General features: G+C 44.8%; 1 protein-coding gene across 4 annotated transcripts in view; it reads left to right on the top strand.

The window, feature by feature from the left end:
- Positions 1 to 15,331, top strand: part of DIAPH2 (diaphanous related formin 2) — a 784,751-nt gene extending 769,420 nt beyond the window's left edge. For all 4 annotated transcript variants that reach the window (XM_072125632.1, XM_072125631.1, XM_072125630.1 and 1 more), the window contains one exon: positions 15,155 to 15,331. In XM_072125632.1, coding sequence (XP_071981733.1) covers positions 15,155 to 15,219 — 65 coding nt within the window. In that variant the 3' untranslated portion in view covers positions 15,220 to 15,331. The remainder of the gene's footprint in view (positions 1 to 15,154) is intronic.
- Positions 15,332 to 21,971: the final 6,640 nt, after the last annotated feature.

Below are 21,971 nucleotides of genomic sequence, written 5' to 3'. Positions count from 1 at the left end.
TATTTTCTGCCCTCTACCTCAAAATACAAGACCCTTCTTTTAACCCTAAAAAGGTACATGGCACTGTATGACATGAATGGGGGGCTCTGAAGTATAGTAGCTTTTGGGCTATAGGGGGAAGTTTGGTGTATCAGGGCCAGTCAGATTTTAATGGCCCACCCTAGGCTGTATAACCTTTCCGTATTATTTCGCAGATTGCCCAGGGACAAAAAGTTAAGTCTTGGTGCACCCCCTAGAGTGAGATTTGCTTGCTCTGCCCCTCCCCTTAACATTAGCACCTCAGATTTCAGTTCTAGTGATGGGGTTGTCTCGGGTCACACCGAGGGGCAGGCAGGGCAGATGTGGGTCTTTATGCCTTCACGTGAATGGGCACGACACTGCCGATTGGCTCATTCCGCTCTTGTGATAAGACATATTGGGGCACATTTGCTAAGGGTCCGCACACCGCATTTCCGTTGGGTTTCCCAAATATGTCCGATTTAAGCTTAATTTAACAGGGTTTTTTGGCGCAAACGCGCCGACTTTCATGCAACACAAATCGTGGGGCGTGGCCATCCACATCCCGACTGATTCGGACTAAGCGCAGGATTTAAAATTAATTTTAACGCAAGACAATGCACTCACATACACTGGGAAAAAGAAGGTGAAATCCGCCGGACCTGAGCGGGGAAGTGACACATGCAGGATCTCGGGCGCACGATCTTAGTGAATTGCACCGGACTTCATCCTCGTCGGACAACACACCTCGGGGATCGCGACTGGACCGTGTAAGTAAATGTGCGTGTTGTGTACTAGTGATTCTGACATATTGCTGGGTGGGACACCTATTCTTGCTGGAGTCGACATCCACGCTAGGTCCAGACTGACAAAGATTTCAGTTATCGCCAGCCAAGGCATCTCCATCCTCGCCCACTTTTTTAAAAAAAGGGGCCAAAATGTCCAACATTCTCTGGTGTGCAACAGGAAATGTGATCTTTTTCATAACTTATCCAACAACAAAAAAGTGGCGCACAACGACCTGATCCGTCTTACATGACCAGAAGGCAATGTAACAAAAATGTATTGAGGTTTCCTACTGCCCCCTACATAGAATGGTTCTGTCCTCTCTGCTATTCCTTACAATCTGCTGATGCGATAAAACACGGATACAGAAGTGTCGCTCGTCTCAGAGTTGCACGTCCGGACTTGGCTCGCCCTTGGATTTCTGTTGAAGAATTAGCCGATGCCAAGCAGTTTCTGGGGAGCGGCGTCTCCAGACGATTGTGCGATGTCACACGCTGTGCATCTCACTGATGTGCTATGTGATGCCTGACGGCAGGATTCGCCTTCGGGATGCGCTGGTTCTGGTCTCTGGCGACTCGGCTCAGCTTTTTAAAGCTCTGGATCGCATTGTGGATTGATGGCAATCAGACCGGACACGGACACTGTGATTGCCGGCTCAGCAGACGTTCCATATCGTTAGTGGGAGAAAGCGAAGGGCCCGGGGACCATTTTAGTGTCACTTTAGTTTCTTTTTAAGAACAAACACAAGTGGCACCAAGAATTAATGGTGTGAGATTGTTTACTGCAGCCTCCCCCCCCCATGGCACCTACACGGGGAGAGAATTACATGGTCACATCTAAAACCTACTGCATACAGGGGCCAAAAAGCCATCCTGGTATAACCTGGGAATCTCCTGTATATAAATATATATTCACAGCCGGTATAACCTGGGAATCTCCTGTATATAACGGTATATGTACAGCCGGTATAACCTGGGAATCTCCTGTATATAACGGTATATGTACAGCCGGTATAACCTGGGGATCTCCTGTATGTAATGGTATATGTACAGCCGGTATAACCTGGGGATCTCCTGTATATAATGATATATGTACAGCCGGTATAACCTGGGGATCTCCTGTATATAATGATATATGTACAGCCGGTATAACCTGGGGATCTCCTGTATATAATGATATATGTACAGCCGGTATAACCTGGGGATCTCCTGTATATAATGATATATGTACAGCCGGTATAACCTGGGGATCTCCTGTATATAATGATATTTGTACAGCCGGTATAACCGGGGGATCTCCTGTATATAATGATATATGTACAGCCGGTATAACCTGGGGATCTCCTGTATATAATGATATATGTACAGCCGGTATAACCTGGGGATCTCCTGTATATAATGATATATGTACAGCCGGTATAACCTGGGGATCTCCTGTATATAATGATATATGTACAGCCGGTATAACCTGGGGATCTCCTGTATATAATGATATATGTACAGCCGGTATAACCTGGGGATCTCCTGTATATAATGATATATGTACAGCCGGTATAACCTGGGGATCTCCTGTATATAATGATATATGTACAGCCGGTATAACCTGGGGATCTCCTGTATATAATGATATATGTACAGCCGGTATAACCTGGGGATCTCCTGTATATAATGATACATGTACAGCCGGTATAACCTGGGGATCATCTGTATATAATGATATATGTACAGCCGGTATAACCTGGGGATCTCCTGTATATAATGATATATGTACAGCCGGTATAACCTGGGGATCTCCTGTATATAATGATATATTTACAGCCTGTATATAACTTTTTAAGAGGTATTCTCCCTATGAATCAGTAATGTAATATTGTCACCATTTGAGGTTTTTACCTGCAGGTAGACTTTTAGCTCCTGGTTTTGTGTATACTTTTGGGGGCTGCTTTCTCCATCTTGTCCATCTCTTAGACTTTCAGTGATTTCTTGTGGCTGATATGTGGGGATCGCGTTGCCCTTGTCATCTCTCTATGTGTACAGCTGTATGAAAAGGATAATTCTGGATTCATTATTTATAATTAAGTCTTCAGTTCTTCTCATTAGACGCTTCAATCACTAGATCTGTCTTTGTTTCTCAGACTCAATTGATTCTGAACCTCTGAATATTTGACAAGTTTTGCGCTCAGTTGGGAAATCGGTTTACAACGGAAAATTTATTTAGTAATTGTTTAATGTATAGACTAAAAGTTTTAAAATGTTTTGTGGCTCAAAGACAGGACTTTCTACATCTTTAGTACACAGATATATCCTGTATAAAATGGCCACAGCACAGTACTATTACTCCTATCCTGTATATATGAGCACAGCACAGTACTGCTACTCCTATCCTGTATATATGGGCACAGCACAGTACTACTACTCCTATTCTGTATATAAAAGCACAGCACAGTACTACTTCTCCTATCCTGTATATATGGGCACAGCACAGTACTACTACTCCTATCCTGTATATATGGGCACAGCACAGTACTGCTACTCCTATCCTGTATATATGGGCACAGCACAGTACTGCTACTCCTATCCTGTATATATGGGCACAGCACAGTACTACTACTCCTATTCTGTATATAAAAGCACAGCACAGTACTACTACTCCTATCCTGTATATATGGGCACAGCACAGTACTACTACTCCTATTCTGTATATAAGGGCACAGCACAGTACTACTACTCCTATCCTGTATATATGGGCACAGCACAGTACTGCTACTCCTATCCTGTATATATGGGCACAGCACAGTACTGCTACTCCTATCCTGTATAAATGGCCACAGCACAGTACTGCTACTCCCATCCTGTATATATGGGCACAGTACTACTACTCCCATCCTGTATATATGAGCACAGCACAGTACTACTACTCCTATCCTGTATATATGGGCACAGTACTACTACTTCTATCCTGTATATATGGACACAGCACAGTACTACTATTCCTATCCTGTATATATCAGCACAGCACAGTGCTACTACTCCCATCCTGTATAAATGGGCACAGCACAGTACCACTACTCCCATCCTGTATATATGGACACAGCACAGTACTACTACTTCTATCCTGTATATATGGACACAGCACAGTACTACTACTCCTATCCTGTATAATTGGGCACAGCACAGTGCTACTACTCCCATCCTGTATAAATGGCCACAGCACAGTATTACTACTCCTATCCTGTATATATGGGAACAGCACAGTACTACTACTCCTATCCTGTATATATGGGCACAGTACTACTACTCCTATCCTGTATATATGAGCACAGCACAGTACTACTACTCCTATCCTGTATATATGAGCACAGCACAGTGCTACTACTCCCATCCTGTATATATGGGCAGAACACAGTACTACTACTCCTATCCTGTATATATGAGCACAGCACAGTACTACCACTCCTATCCTGTATATATGGACACAGCATAGTACTATCACTCCTATCCTGTTTATCAGTGTACAGCACAGGACTACTACTCGTATCCTGTATATATGGGCACAGCACAGTACTACTACTCCTATCCTGTGTATATGGGCACAGCACAGTACTACTACTCCTATTCTGTATATAAGGGCACAGCACAGTACTACTACTCCTATCCTGTATATATGGGCACAGCACAGTACTGCTACTCCTATCCTGTATATATGGGCACAGCACAGTACTACTACTCCTATTCTGTATATAAAAGCACAGCACAGTACTACTACTCCTATCCTGTATATATGGGCACAGCACAGTACTACTACTCCTATTCTGTATATAAGGGCACAGCACAGTACTACTACTCCTATCCTGTATATATGGGCACAGCACAGTACTGCTACTCCTATCCTGTATATATGGGCAGAGCACAGTACTACTACTCCTATTCTGTATATAAAAGCACAGCACAGTACTACTACTCCTATCCTGTATATATGGGCACAGCACAGTACTACTACTCCTATTCTGTATATAAGGGCACAGCACAGTACTACTACTCCTATCCTGTATATATGGGCACAGCACAGTACTGCTACTCCTATCCTGTATATATGGGCACAGCACAGTACTGCTACTCCTATCCTGTATAAATGGCCACAGCACAGTACTACTACTCCCATCCTGTATATATGGGCACAGTACTACTACTCCCATCCTGTATATATGAGCACAGCACAGTACTACTACTCCTATCCTGTATATATGGGCACAGTACTACTACTTCTATCCTGTATATATGGACACAGCACAGTACTACTATTCCTATCCTGTATATATCAGCACAGCACAGTGCTACTACTCCCATCCTGTATAAATGGGCACAGCACAGTACCACTACTCCCATCCTGTATATATGGACACAGCACAGTACTACTACTTCTATCCTGTATATATGGACACAGCACAGTACTACTACTCCTATCCTGTATAATTGGGCACAGCACAGTGCTACTACTCCCATCCTGTATAAATGGCCACAGCACAGTATTACTACTCCTATCCTGTATATATGGGAACAGCACAGTACTACTACTCCTATCCTGTATATATGGGCACAGTACTACTACTCCTATCCTGTATATATGAGCACAGCACAGTACTACTACTCCTATCCTGTATATATGAGCACAGCACAGTGCTACTACTCCCATCCTGTATATATGGGCAGAACACAGTACTACTACTCCTATCCTGTATATATGAGCACAGCACAGTACTACCACTCCTATCCTGTATATATGGACACAGCATAGTACTATCACTCCTATCCTGTTTATCAGTGTACAGCACAGGACTACTACTCGTATCCTGTATATATGGGCACAGCACAGTACTACTACTCCTATCCTGTGTATATGGGCACAGCACAGTACTACTACTCCCATTCTGTATACATGGGCACAGCACAGTGCTACTACTCCCATCCTGTATAAATGGCCACAGCACAGTACTACTACTCCTATCCTGTATATATGGGAACAGCACAGTACTACTATCCCTATCATGTATATATGAGCACATCACAGTACTACTACTCCTATCCTGAACATATGGACACAGGACAGTGCTACTACTCCCATCCTGTATAAATAGACACCGCACAGTACTACTACCCCTATCCTGTATATATGGGTACAGCACAGTACTACTACTCCCATCCTGCATATATACACACTTACACCATTCTTTTATGGGTATCTTACACATTACTATTACTACCGCTGCTCTCCAGGACATACGCCATGATTCCCTCAGGTTGTATGGTGCGGCCTCTGTGTTCCTTCCTTGCTACATATTTGATTTCTTACTTAATCTTCTTCTCATTTGGAGTCTGACTGAACAATTTGTCCTCACTTCTGACATTGTGCATATCCAGACGCCTCCTGCACCTCCTTGGCAGCCATATCACAGTCACCCTACAGCCCTATTCTGGGTCCTTACTTTAGTTTTTGCCATTTGCGTAATGAAGAATTGTACATTTTCCCATTTGGTTTCATGCAAAATCAGAAAGTCGTGTCGAAAATGATTCAGCAGTCAGAATAATTAAGCTGCTCAGGTCTGGGACTGGTGCTTGTAGAATAATGGGGTCAGTCAAGCGTTCCCGCTCTTGTGGGAATCCCCATTCATTCCAGTCTCAAATCTAATAATTGTTACGCACCTGTATACACGGCTCATCTCTTCAGGGTCATATTAAAAAATTTTTTCAACATTTTTGACTTGGAGCTTTGTTCTTTGTGTGATAGAAGTTCATTCTGTAAAGTTCTGCTTTTGGAAGTTGCCCGAGTTCATCATCAGATATTGTAGGTAATTCTAGCAGCAGTGGAAAGGAGTGACCGTGCACCCATCACCTGTCGCTTCATAAATTTGGTGGTACAAGTTCTCATATGTGGTGGTAATAATAGTTATTGGACCCCTCTATTGTATTTCATCAAAAGGCAGATTTCATATAAAAGAAGAGCAATACATTCCCTTAAATACAACATCTCCAGGGTGGTACTGGATGGTAGTCGAGGTTTGTGGTAGTTTTACTTAGTGAAAACCTGACTGCAAATTTTTTTTGTCTGCTATTAACTTATCCTGAGCGTAGTGGTGGCATCTGATTTTGTGAAGGATCATCATAAGGAGAAGGTTATATATCCTTGAGAAAACACATGCTCTGAATCTACAGCTCCTCAAGCAGGGAATACCCCCTGTGCTCTGAACCTACAGCTCCTCAAGCAGGGAACACCCCCTGTGCTCTGAACCTACAGCTCCTCAAGCAGGGAACACCCCCTGTGCTCTGAACCTACAGCTCCTCAAGCAGGGAACACCCCCTGTGCTCTGAACCTACAGCTCCTCAAGCAGGGAACACCCCCTGTGCTCTGAACCTACAGCTCCTCAAGCAGGGAACACCCCCTGTGCTCTGAACCTACAGCTCCTCAAGCAGGGAACACCCTGACGAATCTACAGCTCATCAAGCATCGAACAACCACATTGCTGTAAACTTATAGATCATCAAGCATAGAAACTCTGCACACTTAAAAAAAACACATGCCTAGCAAGCAGCAGCATAGAGTAGCGCACGCGCAGATGAATGCGTTTCCGCTTCATCTGCGCTTGTCTGGCCGCACATTCTGCAGGGTGCTGACCTTGCAGATGTGAGAATGCATGACGCGGTCAGCGAGAAGCGATGTCAGCATGCGGATGATCGATTGATGACGTCAGCAGGGGGAGCAAGGCAGGGGGCGTCGATATACAGGGAGAGGGGCGGTTTTATAAATCTGAAAATGACACTGGTGGAGCGGTTTCCCGATGATGGGGAGGAAACTGCTCCTCTTTAGCCACTCCCAGGGGACGGATGAACTAGTCACTGCTCACATGGCATTGTAAGGTAATACAAAACTATGGGTCTCCTGGTGACAGGTTCCCTTTAACCTGCAGCTCTACAAGCAGTATCGGAGAAAGCAGATCTGGATGTGGAGGTGTGGACAGATAAAATAAAGCCATAATCCATCCAGTAGACGATAAACTTTTTGTTTGGATAAGATTATTAGGGAGACAACAGAAAAAGGAAAAAAAAAAAGTGTGAAGGCAGAGATGTGGACACAATTAGTTCAGCGGTGATAGATTCCCTTTAAATGAGCAGCGAGGAGCAGGGATGGAGTCTATGATTTAAATATGAGCCATTGCACTCAGCTCCTTATCAAAGAATCCCGACATCGCTTGTTGTACTTGTTAATTTTCAGCATCATCTTGCAGATCCAGAGGGATTTTCTAGCAAGGTAATTAGACCACAAGTGGCAGTCACTTTATAGTCTGTGCCGGAGTTACAGGATGAGGTTCACACGGAGGGAGCGGCATTGATATTCTGACTATTAAGTGGATTTATGGAAAAAGATCTTAAAATTTATTTTATGTGGAAATTTATAACCTGGGCCCAGAGACACTTTCCAGGGAAAATTGAGGTTGGAAAAACTTCTCATAATTGTTGTGGTTCCTGGTTACATAATTACCAATACTGTATTCCAATACTCAAAATTGGGACTTCTAAGATCCAGGCTTGGGTATTGCCCTTGAAATTCTCACTTTTGAGGCAAATTTGCTCAGAACTCTTTACAAAATTGTCTTGCCAAAATTGAAACGTCCATTATGGCTAAAGGGGAGGAAGGGGGGACTAGATGAACAAATGGGAGGGCGTTTAGTAGGATTTTCAGTTGTCTCAGTCTGGTTAGACAAAAGTATAAAAATTATTAGATTTTTAGTTTTCCGATCAAAGGAGCCAATCAGATGTTGGAGACTCCATCGCCTGCTAAAGCAACCATTTAGAATTGCAAGACTTTTTATCTTTAGTTTTTGTCTACTAATAAACGTATAGCTGGACAAGTCATCAGGTGCTGTGAGGTCAGGGCTATATATAGAGAGCTCATGTCAGGCCAGGACCAACAAAGATCGGAGGTAACTGCCATATTTCATCTGGTTAAGACCACTGGCCACACACCCCCACCTCTCTCTCAGACATCTCTGCAGGGGGTTGGCTGCTCTCCTGCATTGCTAAGCAGGCCCCTTTGCTTCTACACGAATGTAGACAGAGAATGGGCGTGACCATAACACAGACTGGCTGCCCCCAGCAAGGATGTCTGACAGAGGTGTGGGGGGATCTGGAGAAGTATTGGGCTCCTCTTCCTGTAAAAAAATAACTGACGCCTTGGCAGAATCGTTTGGGAGCTGGGTTTATCACACACACATTCATTGTCTACACATTGGGACGAGAGGGTTAAACCATTTTTCCTTCCGCCATTAATGGCAAATTATTCAGAAGCCGTAGTGACAGGGAAGTGTTGGTGCAGTCTCTCTCTCCGTGATCCTGATCTCTCCAGTCACATATGGGTCCGGGCTGGTGAGCGTCGCCCTGTCTACACGTTATTCATTTATTTAATTGTCAGTTAAATGACTCAATGACAACAACAATGTGACCTGGGGCCATCGCACTCCAACACTACAACCTCACTCACAAGAGAGATGTAGAACTCATACACAATGAGGGGGTCTCATCCAGATATATCATATGAGAACCATCCACAGAGGCGGCTATTAAAGGGATTGTCCCTAGACTATGGCTAACAATTCGATTGCCGCATGTCCAAGTGCTGGGACCCCCAACAATCATAAGAATAGGGTTCCCATTCTTCATAATTATTGGAGCGGCTGATGGAGCTTTTGTCTTTAAGCAGTGCCAGAGGGAGATGAGTATAAAAGGATTTTCATACCACATGGGGCTAATAGTACAATAAACATTCATCTAGGACATGCCCTTTAATATGTAGCAAAGCAACCCCTAATTAACTAAATGTAGCAGAGCAGCACCCTCTCCCCTTTATAAATTAATATAGAAAAGAGTAGCCCCACTTATGTGTATATCCCTTACCTTCCTTAATAATAAAGAACCCCGGTACCCCACTCCCCCATGTGATGTAATATAATTTTTGCAGCCCACCCCCATTAATATATTAGTATGTAGCACAGTGCCCCCTAATTAGCCTCAAAATGGAGCCATTTGCATGGTACTTATCCACATGAACCCGAGTTCCCGCGGCTCCTCTCCTCCGCAGCTTCCAGTTAAGTAGGCGGCGATGAGGCAATGACATCAGGCGCCTCCAGCGTGTCAGAGGATGCGCAGGCAGAGAAATCTTTTCACAATCATTTGTAAGTGTCTTTCATACATGCACAATACAATGAATTACTTAAATGCCTCCTGGACATGGCCCTCTCTACCCCCGGGCCCTGTCGCGGCCCACCCTGTAACATTGGACACCCCTGGTTATCTTATGAAAAACCCTTTAATACCTCTCTGGTTTTCGACCTGAACTGTCGGCGGATTCTCTGATCTACAATCGTAATGTGGCAGATTTACTTACCCGGTCCAGTCGTGATCCCGCGGCACGTTCTCCGACGTGGAATTTGGGTCTGCTGGGAGTCACTAAGGTCCATGTGCTCGATATCCAGCAGGTGTCGCTGCTACGTCGAGGTCCACCGGAGTTAGCCTCCTTTGTCCCGGTGTGATTGTGCGAGTGCTGATCTTGCGACACAAATTCTTTTTTAATTTCTGCTCTTTCTCCGAATCCATTGGGTTGTCCGAAGGCCACACCCCCAATTTCTGTTGCATGACAGCCGGCACTGATGTGCCAAAATCTGATCATATGCGCCAAAAGCCGGGGGCAATTCGACGCAAATTGGAAATAGTCGGTAAGCCGGACAAAAGTGCGCGATTCGGACCCTTAGTAAATGAGCCCCAATGTTCAACTCTGTATCCTATAATCCAACTCATCTGGTAATCCGGCAGCCTCCTCGGTGATATCACACAGATCCAGGCCATGTAGACATTTCCTGCGGATTACCTTGAACACACAAATGACAAGTAGGTCAGACCGTCGTGTGATGGAAGGACTTGTGCTCAAAGTGCATAAAGAATGAAGGATGTGCACAGCGAGGCGGCTTCCATTGTTGTCCTCCACTGAGGATCCTGCGGCCCCCCTTTCATATGTGTAGAACTTCCTATAAAGCTGACCTGGCTTTTCTGTAGTGTCTCTGTATCTTGGGGCGTTCTCTTGTATCATGGTGAGCATCGCTCTCTCCTTCCCCCTGTGATGTACAGACAAAGAAAAATCCTGTAATATACTGTATAATGCCATCCAGTGCAGAGACATTATCATACACCGACACATTGTAACAGAACAGATGATACAGAGCGTCCTGTATGTGTAAATAGATCAGATCCTGATTCGTCATCCATAACCTGTAGTAGTAACGAGCAGCGAGGTCATAAAACACAGATGGAGCAGAGAGGAGTTTATCATGTGATATTTGGTGGTTTCTAGAGGGTGACAAACCTCACCGATGTGATATGTGAATAGATGTTCGAAGACCCCAGACTATCAGAGCGCAGGGGCCTGGGTCCAGGCCCTCCCGTATACAGAGCAGGGGCCCGAGTCCGGGGCCTACCGTACACAGAGCAGGGGCCCGAGTCCGGGGCCTACCGTACACAGAGCAGGGGCCCGAGTCCGGGGCCTACCGTACACAGAGCAGGGGCCCGAGTCCGGGGCCTACCGTACACAGAGCAGGGGCCCGAGTCCGGGGCCTACCGTACACAGAGCAGGGGCCCGAGTCCGGGGCCTACCGTACACAGAGCAGGGGCCCGAGTCCGGGGCCTACCGTACACAGAGCAGGGGCCCGAGTCCGGGGCCTACCGTACACAGAGCAGGGGCCCGAGTCCGGGGCCTACCATACACAGAGCAGGGGCCCGAGTCCGGGGCCTACCGTACACAGAGCAGGGGCCCGAGTCCGGGGCCTACCGTACACAGAGCAGGGGCCTGAGTCCGGGGCCTACCGTACACAGAGCAGGGGCCTGAGTCCGGGGCCTACCGTACACAGAGCAGGGGCCTGAGTCCGGGGCCTACCATACACGGAGCAGGGGCCTGAGTCCGGGGCCTACCGTACACAGAGCAGGGGCCCCGAGTCCGGGGCCTACCGTACACAGAGCAGGGGCCCGAGTCCGGGCCTACCGTACACAGGGCAGGGGCCTGAGTCCGGTGTCTGGAATAAAAGGGTCATCAAAGTAACTTTGTAAGTGAGCCGAGTCCTTTTAGCAGAGAGGTCCCGTATACAGGAAAATATACTCAAATGAGTATTCTCCAAACTGTTATAGATCACAACTCCCAGCATGGCCGGCCCGGGATCGTCATATAAGATTCTAAATCTCCTTATTTCCTAAAGATCCTGGTTACTTTTGGGGCTTCCTCCCCGCAGCAGCAGGTTCCCGGGCTGCAGTAGATCCCCCGGGCTGCAGTAGATCCCCCGGCTGCAGTAGATCCCCCGGCTGCAGCAGATTCCCGGGCTGCAGAAGATCCCCCAGCTGGATGCTAGGTGGCAGTGTGGCTTTAGTCCTTTGTCTTGTGTCTCATCCTCCTCTGCACCTGTTCCTGCAGAGTTCTCCAAGTATCAGCTTCTCCGTTATAGGATCCATATTCTCATGTATTATTTACAGCAGATCTGACTCTCTATTAACCCCCGCTGTGCCGGGCAGAGCTTCTCCCAGCCTCAGCCATTCCCTTAATGATCCTGTCCCAAGTGCAAAGCGGTTAATCAGGACGAGCAGCGCAGAAAAAGTCTGTCCTTAACTAGAATTCAATAATCCCCACTGGGAGCGCAGATCGGAGAAGATTGTGTCTATTGGGCCCTGATGGAACAACCAGTCAAAGTTTCATCAGCCGTCAGAGCTTGTAAGTGGCCACGAGCTGGTAAACAGTCAACACGTTCACAGATTTCCCAATCAGCCTCTTACACATACGTCATCTACTGAGAATATGTATACGAGACAGAGAGAGAGTGCAAAGATCTATGCAGTAGCCCTCTAGATATAGAAACCGCACAGTACTACTGCTCCTATCCTGTATATATATGGGTACAGCACAGTACTACTACTCCTATCCTGTATATATGGGCACAGCACAGTACTACTACTCCTATCCTGTATATATGAGCACATTACAGTACTACTACTCCTTTCCTGTATTTATAGAAACCGCACAGTACTACTACACTATTCCAGGTACCAAGACTCCAGGTGCGAGGCCAATCCTGCAACTTATTCGCCGTTTGCGTCACAGATAGTCGTCCTTGTGACAGCATCTTGATTTACAGGAGAATGTGGACAGTATCACCTTCATAAAACACAATACGCAGATATTTTACCAATTCTTTCTACAAGCGCTTCATACATTGCAGGCGAGAAACTTTTTGTACTCCGAATTCTTCAATTTTCTTTTCCTGTGTAACCTCTTGTACTGTAAATATTTGTCATCTTCCACAGTTCTGCATGAGAACAAAGGCTGTCCATGAAAATGTAGCGAGATGTTAAGGTCTCTTTCTCCAGCGTAGATGTCACATCGGGGTTCATGGAGGAAGCCATAAATCTCCAGTGCCTTCATACAACATTGTGGAGGATTTATCTCCACTTTCTCTGTCATCACAATCCACGTGAATGGCGGAGGCTGAAGAGACGAGATTTCTGTATCTTCTGTGCGGAATGTGAGGAAATGTAATGAAACAATATTTAAGGAATATTCAGACGTTCATTAAAATACTTTATTTGTAATGTTTAATTAATCTTCCAGCACCCCGAGGAGCCCAATCTATTGTAACGCAAGTTACACTGGAAAATGCAGGGATAATTTACGATTGGGTTTATGAGTCATTTGCTCGGATTCTGATTCGCCGTTGGTGGAACGGTTTTTGTGGCTTTTACTGGAGACTTAGATTTTACGATAGAAAAGATCTCACTCAAAAGGTTTATCATTTTGCCAAAAATAAACCAACTTTGAGGGCTGCCTGAAGAAGGGTCTATTTTCTCCATCGCCATGGATTTTAGGTCTTAAACCTGGTGGGCAATATGTCCCAGGGCTCCAACTATTCCATACTGCTGGAATCTATGGGGCTACCACCACTTGGACCTTGGAATTACCTGCACCTCCATGTCCTCCATGACAGTGGCCACAAACCCCATGTTACAAAGGCCTTCTCCTTCCTGGTCAGCCATATTACTTACCTTATGTACTTTCTTGGTGACAGTTTTGGCAAAGTTGAGCCAACAAAACGCAGTTGACATAGCTGGATATTTATGCACATGATAAGTTGCTTATTATCATGTTAAACCCGCAGGCTGCTTAAGCCCAGGGGTTGCAGGACTGGCTGTGCTCTATTGCTAGGAGCACGGCCCGCCCCGCGATCCCTCCCATCCGGCAGCTTTTTGGGCCAGCTCTTCCGCTGGCCACACGGGGGTGCAGGTCTGGGATATTTATTCCCGGGCGCAGAGCATCCTGTTCTCTTTCAGGACGGCTGAGTGCCAGGAAAGATACCGCCCTCCCTCCCTTATTTGCTTTTGTTAATGTTTTTGGTTTTGTAAGTGTTTTGTCAAACTATGTTTTATTTCTTTCATTGTTAATTATGTATTGGAAGTCACAGCTTGGCCTATGGCGGAATCCTTGACCCTCTCGGGAGTGAGATCAAATCACCTGACGAATCAACGAGGACATGCCCCCGCGGAGGCGGGGCCTGGCATGCGAGGTGGTAATAGGAGGGTCTCGGGTTTCCCATTTGGACCAACGGGTATTTTGTTTAAAGATTAAAGCTGTGGCCGAACCCCCACATTTTATCCCAATGTTCGAGTCTGTTTTTGTCCACTTGCCGGGTGGAAAGTTGAGTACAGTGACGTTAGTACGTCCAGTCTGCTGTTTTAAGAGGACTCTGAGGGTAGTTCCCACCCAGTCACATTTGATACATTGAGTAGATCACAAACCCCATCAGTGCAAAACTTTGCAATCCAACAGCATAATAAAGGTTACAGTATCACAAGAAGAAGAAGGAGGACATCAAGGAGTTTGTGAAGTTCCTTGGCTTCCTGTGTCTTCTTCCCATCCTCCGTGTTCACACTTTAAGGAGGCAATTGAAGTGTCTTCTGACAAAGTTACACAGATTCCTTCCAGAAAGCGACAACGTTACCTTTGCATTTGTTTAGTATTCCGTTATTGCCAAGGGAACTGTGTTAGCAGATTCTGCCATTGCTTTTATCACCCCTGTTTCTCTGATCAAGAGACTCATTTAATGCTGATTGTAGAACTCTTGAACCTGTCCCGGCAGCCGCGCGGTGTTGTGCCTTCCAGATAATTATTTACATATTCATCTCAAATACCTTTACAGCTGCTTTGAAGACCTGTTGACAAAAAAATTGGAAAATTATTTCACGTTCCTTCAGTCTTGTTTCTAACGCTCTTGTGTTACTTTGTTTTTATGTTACAGAAAACCGGGTCCCGGTGTTGGAAAGGTCACGCTCCAGGCACCAGGGAAGGGCGGTAGCGACATGAATCTCCAGGCGCACCAAAGACGTTTTTTGGCATGGATCCCTCGACCAATAGAACAAGAACATTGCTGAGCAAAGAGCATCCGCTCAGAAAGGAAAGAAGGAAAAAGAACAAAGAGAGACTGACAAAATAATCCACAATATCGAGGATCATCCTTGATATTAAGCTGCATTTTGGGAAAAAAAAATTATTTTTTTGGGGGGAAATTTTTGTTAACAGTGTTAGAGACCTACGGTGAGATATTGTTACTTTATTGTGACGGAAAAGGAACTAAAAGATATTATAAAATGGTTTTAAGTCTAGGATATTAGCTAGGGATTTATTATATATGAGATAAATATAGAGAAGATTTTCGGAATATCACGAGGATAGAACTGGGATTGACTCCTGGTTCGTAAGGAAACTTGTGTTGCACGTCGGCTGACCTCGTGCCTCGTTCACATATTATATTGTAAGTGCCACTAATGATGATAACTTTTGGGGTTTTTTTAACGCAGTGTTTGATAGTTGTTATAATTCACTCTCCTCACAATTGCTGATCGCAACACTTGATACTCACATTGCCTAGGAAGGGGCACGGGGGGTATATTTTCATGTTATGTATAGGCAAATTTTGGGGGCCAAAGTTATTCAAGCACTTTCCAGTTGACATTTGCAACTTTTTGTAGAATTATTGTAGGGCGCTACCACAATATTTAAGTTTGACCAAAGGGTTGAGTATAGTAAAATTTTTAGTATAATGGGTAATTAATTTTGTTTTTGTAGTTGGCATCACACATGGTTAAGTTTTTACTGCAATGTTCTGAGCTGGATTCATAAGAGGCTTCAGAGACAATGCATCTAATTCAGTTCTTGGCTCAAAGATGGGGGGATCTTACCGACCCAAACCCAATCTATCCGAAAAGAATACAGCACGTTACTCAGGTCAGTTCTACTGGATTTGGTCCAGTTAATCAGGCCAATACATGGACCAGTGTTGTCATATAACTGCCCTTGGGCTACATGATGACTTTGGTGAGGACTCCATTGTGTGGCATCTCCTGGCCAATAAAAGTGAATAGTCTGCTGCCTTCTGGGAGAAGGACAGTAAATCGCAACATTCTTAAAAAAAATCCATCAGATTGGGAAGCATCAAAGCTAAAACTGTTGTGACACAGATACTTCGGAGTCGCAATCTGATCTTTATTGGCTGCAATGAAGGATTGGAAGACCTGCAATGGCCAATAATACAAGCCGATGGGAAACACACACACTTTACTTTCAAAACCCTAAAGGATTTATGAAAAAGTATTGGCAATTGCAACATTACTAATGTTGAAAATTTCAGTTTCATAAAGTTTTTTGTAGAAAAATGTCAGATTATACTAAATTTTAATTTAAAAAAATGCCCCAAATGGCAAAAATATCATGAACAAAATTTAAAGGACATCTACCACCAGAATGAAGGATTGTACACCCAGCACACTCACATACTGGTGTGCGACCCCTCTGGCAGGATCTGCTCTTCTTTTATCTTCTTATTCCCTGATTTTTACAAAAGAACACTTTTAAAATTATGCAAATGAGCCTAAGGAGCTCCAGGCTCCATAGGTGTTAATGGATAAGGGCATAAGAGCAGATCCTGCCAGAGGGGGCACACACCAGCATGTCGGTGTGCTGGGTGTACAATTCGAGTGGTAGATGTTGATATATTAATCCCTGTGCATTTTCCCAAAAACCAGTGAGCTATGGAAATGGGATTTTTTTTATTTTTTTAAGAATGTTACCAATCCTAGAACTGAACACACTGGGGGAAATAAACCCAGAAAATGTGCTATTTAGAGAGCATTTGATATTAATGGTAATTACAAACACTGAAAAATTGTGTGTGTGTACGAAGCCAAATCTCAATACTAGAAATGGCTCCACATTGAAAAGTTTTAGGAAATTTGGGTTGGGCCTAGAGATTTTTGTTGTTTAGCTAGTTACAGTGTCACATGTTATTTAGGGTCACTCTGACTGATGTAGAGGTGGAATGGTCAATGTCAGATGCTGGGTTTGGGGTCGGTACCGATATTAGATGTAGGTTGGGGGGGGGGTGTCTCCAGGATCTAAATCCGGACAATATAAAGGATGTTTTCTATAAAGCAGCTCACTCTGTAGCATCACAACCTTTTGTAGAGAGCCCTGATATCCATGGGCATGTAGCCTACAGGTTGTCTATGTGGTGGCCAGTCTCTAGGTCATGACAGTCACATCCATGTTATTAATCATTGATTCTTCCAGTAGATGTTTGTAACTTATGTTACATTGAGCAAAATAATGCAAGACACAAAGAATCCTTCCAAAAACTGAGAAAGCAATTGAGGGCATAGATTGTGGAGACCCCTGTAGCCTGTTGTATATGTTGGACTCTTCATGTGTAACGTGTGTATAAATGGAGCTGCGGCCATACATGGTAGAAGAAGGCGACCATCCAGTGTGTATGAGGAGGCTGAACAGCAGACGTCAGCATCGCATACATTACTTGCCTTATTTATGGATGTTCTCCACAGGCCATGAGGCCATTTTGAATTCTCCAATACAGGTTAGGACCTCCCCCTTTTACCGATATGTATCCCATAGAATCTTTAGGACCTCTTTGTGCGACATCCTTAGGATTTTTTTGTCAACCCATCAAATACAATGTAGGGTCCACAGCACCTTACGGTCAAACTTTGAGAGGTCTATAGGACTCTTGCTACATCATCCTTTGGGGTCCACAAGATCTTCCGGATACATTTAAGATCATGAGCTCCTTAGAACACGTTATCACATCAGAAAACAATGGGCACATAGAAAATCTCTAATGTAGCATCATATGGGGTCTGCAAGATCCCCTTTCTTCTGCATGGTGCACAGGACCCCCACGCCACATATTATATAACATCAGGAATAGGGGTCTCTTACTGGGTCCATAAAAATCATTTGGGCTCCATAGGACCTTTTCACATTGGAGAATCTGAACAATTCTTAATCCATTGGACCTCCCCGTTTTACAACAGAACATCCTGATAGGACCCCCTTCCCCATGAGGAGATGGCCACTATACATGATCTCTCTATGACATCATCAGACTATGCTATGACATCACTATACAAGTTATACCTCTGCCCATCAAGAGGAAATCTCAGACTCCTGGCATCAGGTTTTAGGAACCATGGACCATCCCATAACCTACCAAGTGCCTAAGTGCCCCAGCGAGGGAAAACTCATGATTTATGCAGAATTAATTTGAAAGAACATTTTCTAATACTCAGATTTTTAGAGAACTTTTTGCCAATTTTATTGCAGTGTTTTTTGGGGAACATTTTGGGAAATTGAACGTATTGTTATTTGATCTCCTTCATATGTCACATGTTGGGTATCATCTTAAAAGGGGATGACCAGACAGTCTGGATTATTCCAGTGCCAAAACTTTTCTGGTGTCCCTATGAGAACACTTTTTGAATTCTGGAAGTGCCGAAGTCACACAGACACAAAGGGGGTTATTTATCATTGGTCTTGTTCTAAAAAGTCTCAGAGGACTTCACTAGAGGACCACACTATCCACATGCGTAGAACTGTCCGGGGAGCCCGGTGATACATAACCTCCAGCTGAGCCCGATCCGTTCAGGTTCTGTATAACATGACCAGACCGGTGAGTATCCTCATAAGGGACATCTCCATAGCTACATCCCGTCACACACATTACCATAGTACAGCCCACATTCCCGCATTATCCTGCGCTGCTATCAGAGGGAAACGCTTAGAACTGCTGCAATGGTTGATAATTGGACTAAAACATTTACTGTACAAATGATATAAAAGATGAACAATACATATTACTCACATCTACAAATAAAGAGACTATAACAATTCAGCTGTCATTTGTATCATCATGTGCCCACGACCACCTGTTACATTCATGTCCTGAAATACTCTGTGCTGCTGAAAACCCGGCTCATTCCACTATGCAGCTTTCATCTGCTCTGCCCTCTACATAACGGGACACAAGATCACCTCTTCGTCCTGAAACACTCTGTGCTGCTTTCTCTACTGAGCAAGTCCTTCTTGTTTTAGGATCTTCCTCAAGATCACCACTCGGGCCCTTCTGAAATACTCTGTGCTGCAGTAGAGAGAATGATCCTCAGCAGCGGAGTCACTTTTAGGTCGTATGCTCAAGCCTCTTCCAGGGCCCTATAGCCTTGTTCTCAGTCCGGGGCCCCTGACTGCTCCCCCCCCCCCCTCCCACAGAATGATCATCTACCCCTGTGTACACACCGAGTTCCCTACACCTGGAAAGGGAGGGGGGTTTACTGTGACTTAGGACCCCTTCTCCTCTATGGGGCCACCTGAACACATTCAAACTAAACTCCCTTTGATGGCGGCCCTGCTTGTACTAGGTGCGGTGCATGTAGAGCAGGTCCTGCTCTCTTTTTTCGGTTGTACGGTCCTCACCAGCCGCCTTTGTCAGCAAACACTTCCCCAACATCAGCCACCGCCCCAGTGGCGTAACTTGAAGCTGATGGGCCCCAGTGCAAAGTCTGTGCCAGGGCCCAGACTATAATGTATGATTCTCATATTGAAAAGTGAGACCTTATGGGCCCCCAAAGCCTCTTGGGCCCGGTTGTGACCGCACCCTCTGCACCCCCTCAAGTTACGCCCCTGCACCACCCCCTTAAGAATTATGACTCCAGAACAGGATCCCAAATCTAAAGTACCAAAAGGGAGGGGCTTTCTACTGGATTTTCTAGTTCACCTATTGGCTGGCAATACAGAGATGATACATTGTATATGTTATCATTTAGCCTTACTATATAACAATGGACAGTGAACTCATACAAAGTATCAGCCCGGGGACAAAAACAAAACAAATTGGTGCTAAATATTTGCCTAAACTTGACCTATGGAATTGGGAACACGATAATCAATTCTTCCAAAGAGTAAACATGACCCAATGAAACCCCTGGTGCTTTGTTAATAATAATAATAATGGGTCAGAACTCCTGGAAATACAGAACTGATGCTTCTTGATGGATCCATTTCACCTCTTCCACACAGTTCGAGGTCGGACCCGTCCTAGTTCAGGAGGCAGCAGAAAGCTTCTACTATAAGATACAAAGCCTGGGAGAGGGGAGGTAAATTGTTTTCGGACCCCCACTGATCAAACAGTTATCACCTTTACTGTGGACATTGGGCACAATTGGGTCAACCCCAAAAATAGAGCAGAGGAGAGAGATGCGTGTTCCCTCCAGCTCAGGGGCCACCACCGATGTTCTACAGGTGACCAGTAACATCACATCTCAGAGTCCAGTCCTGCAGCCCTTCCCCCTATAGATCCGGGTCCTGTATGTAGCAGATACTTTATTGTACATGACTTTATATATAGCGATAAAAAGATGTTCTATTTTATGTTTATAGGTGATATATTACGGAGATTTACACTGTACAGGTTTATCTAACTCATTGCAGCCAAAGCAGAACCTCCTCGAGAAGGAAGAGCCGCCCCATCGAGACCCTGCTCTTACTTCTGGAGGAGTCTATGGTTTGGGGCAATCTTCATAATTATTTCCCACAATGCATTGCTTGTAAATAAGTCTCCATAGGTGATATCATCCATTGACTGGAAAGATGTAGAATGCAAGGAATATGTATGAAATAGCGGAATCGGTCATCAAGTGAAGGAGTGTCCAGCCACCAAGTAGACATCTCCACATGGTGGAAGCCTTCAGTAAGGTCTCTCCTTCCTCTAGTAGTTCCCTTGAGGGAGGAACCTGCAATTTTCCACCAAATTTCCACCAGATTTGTGGCTGGAGGAACAATGTTCTTCACTTCTAGATACTAAACTTGACCAATGTGATCCTCCTGCCTGAGCATTGGTCTACTACAGCGAGTGCAGACAGATTTCCAGGACTGTCCCATATTAGGGATCACGGAGACGCCATATCTAGTGTGCTACCTAAATACGTTTTACAAGAGCTTAAAATAATATATTTTACCTATATATATCTCACACATTGGGCGTCACACGGTACTAACACAGTTGGTTAAATATTTGATACTTGGGTTTTTATTGTTTTTAATGGTACCTTAACATGGATATGTATGTGCACACTACAGAGTGTATAAGAGGAACCTTAAAAAGGAGACTGTCAGCAGGTATGAGCAGGAAAGTGTACAGTATTATCCCTGGAGACACGTGTAATCAGATCACACACTGCTGTGCTCTGTGCTCTCTGCAGACAGTGTTGTGTATTGTCCCTGGAGAGATGTGTAATCAGACCTCACACTGCTGTGCTCTGTGCTCTGTGCAGCCAGTGTTATGTATTGTCCCTGGAGAGATGTGTAATCAGACCTCACACTGCTGTGCTCTGTGCTCTCTGCAGCCAGTGTTATATATAGTCCCTGAAAAGAGGTGTAACCCGACTTTTGCAGGACATATATGGATTTATATTCCATGATTGTAGCATCTCCAAATCCCTGGAGGGGGGTCCTCACACTGGTCTGATTACACATCTATCTGTGGATATTACCAGACACCATCTTCAGTCTATATGATCAGACCTGCTGACAGGTTTCCTGCATGGGAATCTTCTGCCAAGTCTCGTCCAAATGGAGCTACATTATTCCGATTCCCATTTCCAGCTTTTACAAAAGCAGTAATGGAGGACGATCACAGAGAAAGCTCCTCCCACTGTAGGGTAACACAATGTAATTTGTGCTTCACTATTCAATGGCTCCAGCACTGGTGAAGT

This window comes from Engystomops pustulosus, chromosome 9 (assembly GCF_040894005.1).
Source record: "Engystomops pustulosus chromosome 9, aEngPut4.maternal, whole genome shotgun sequence".
Classification (NCBI taxonomy): domain Eukaryota; kingdom Metazoa; phylum Chordata; class Amphibia; order Anura; family Leptodactylidae; genus Engystomops; species Engystomops pustulosus.
The sequence above is the reverse complement of the archived record's forward strand: the minus strand, read 5'-3'. Positions and strand labels throughout refer to the sequence as shown.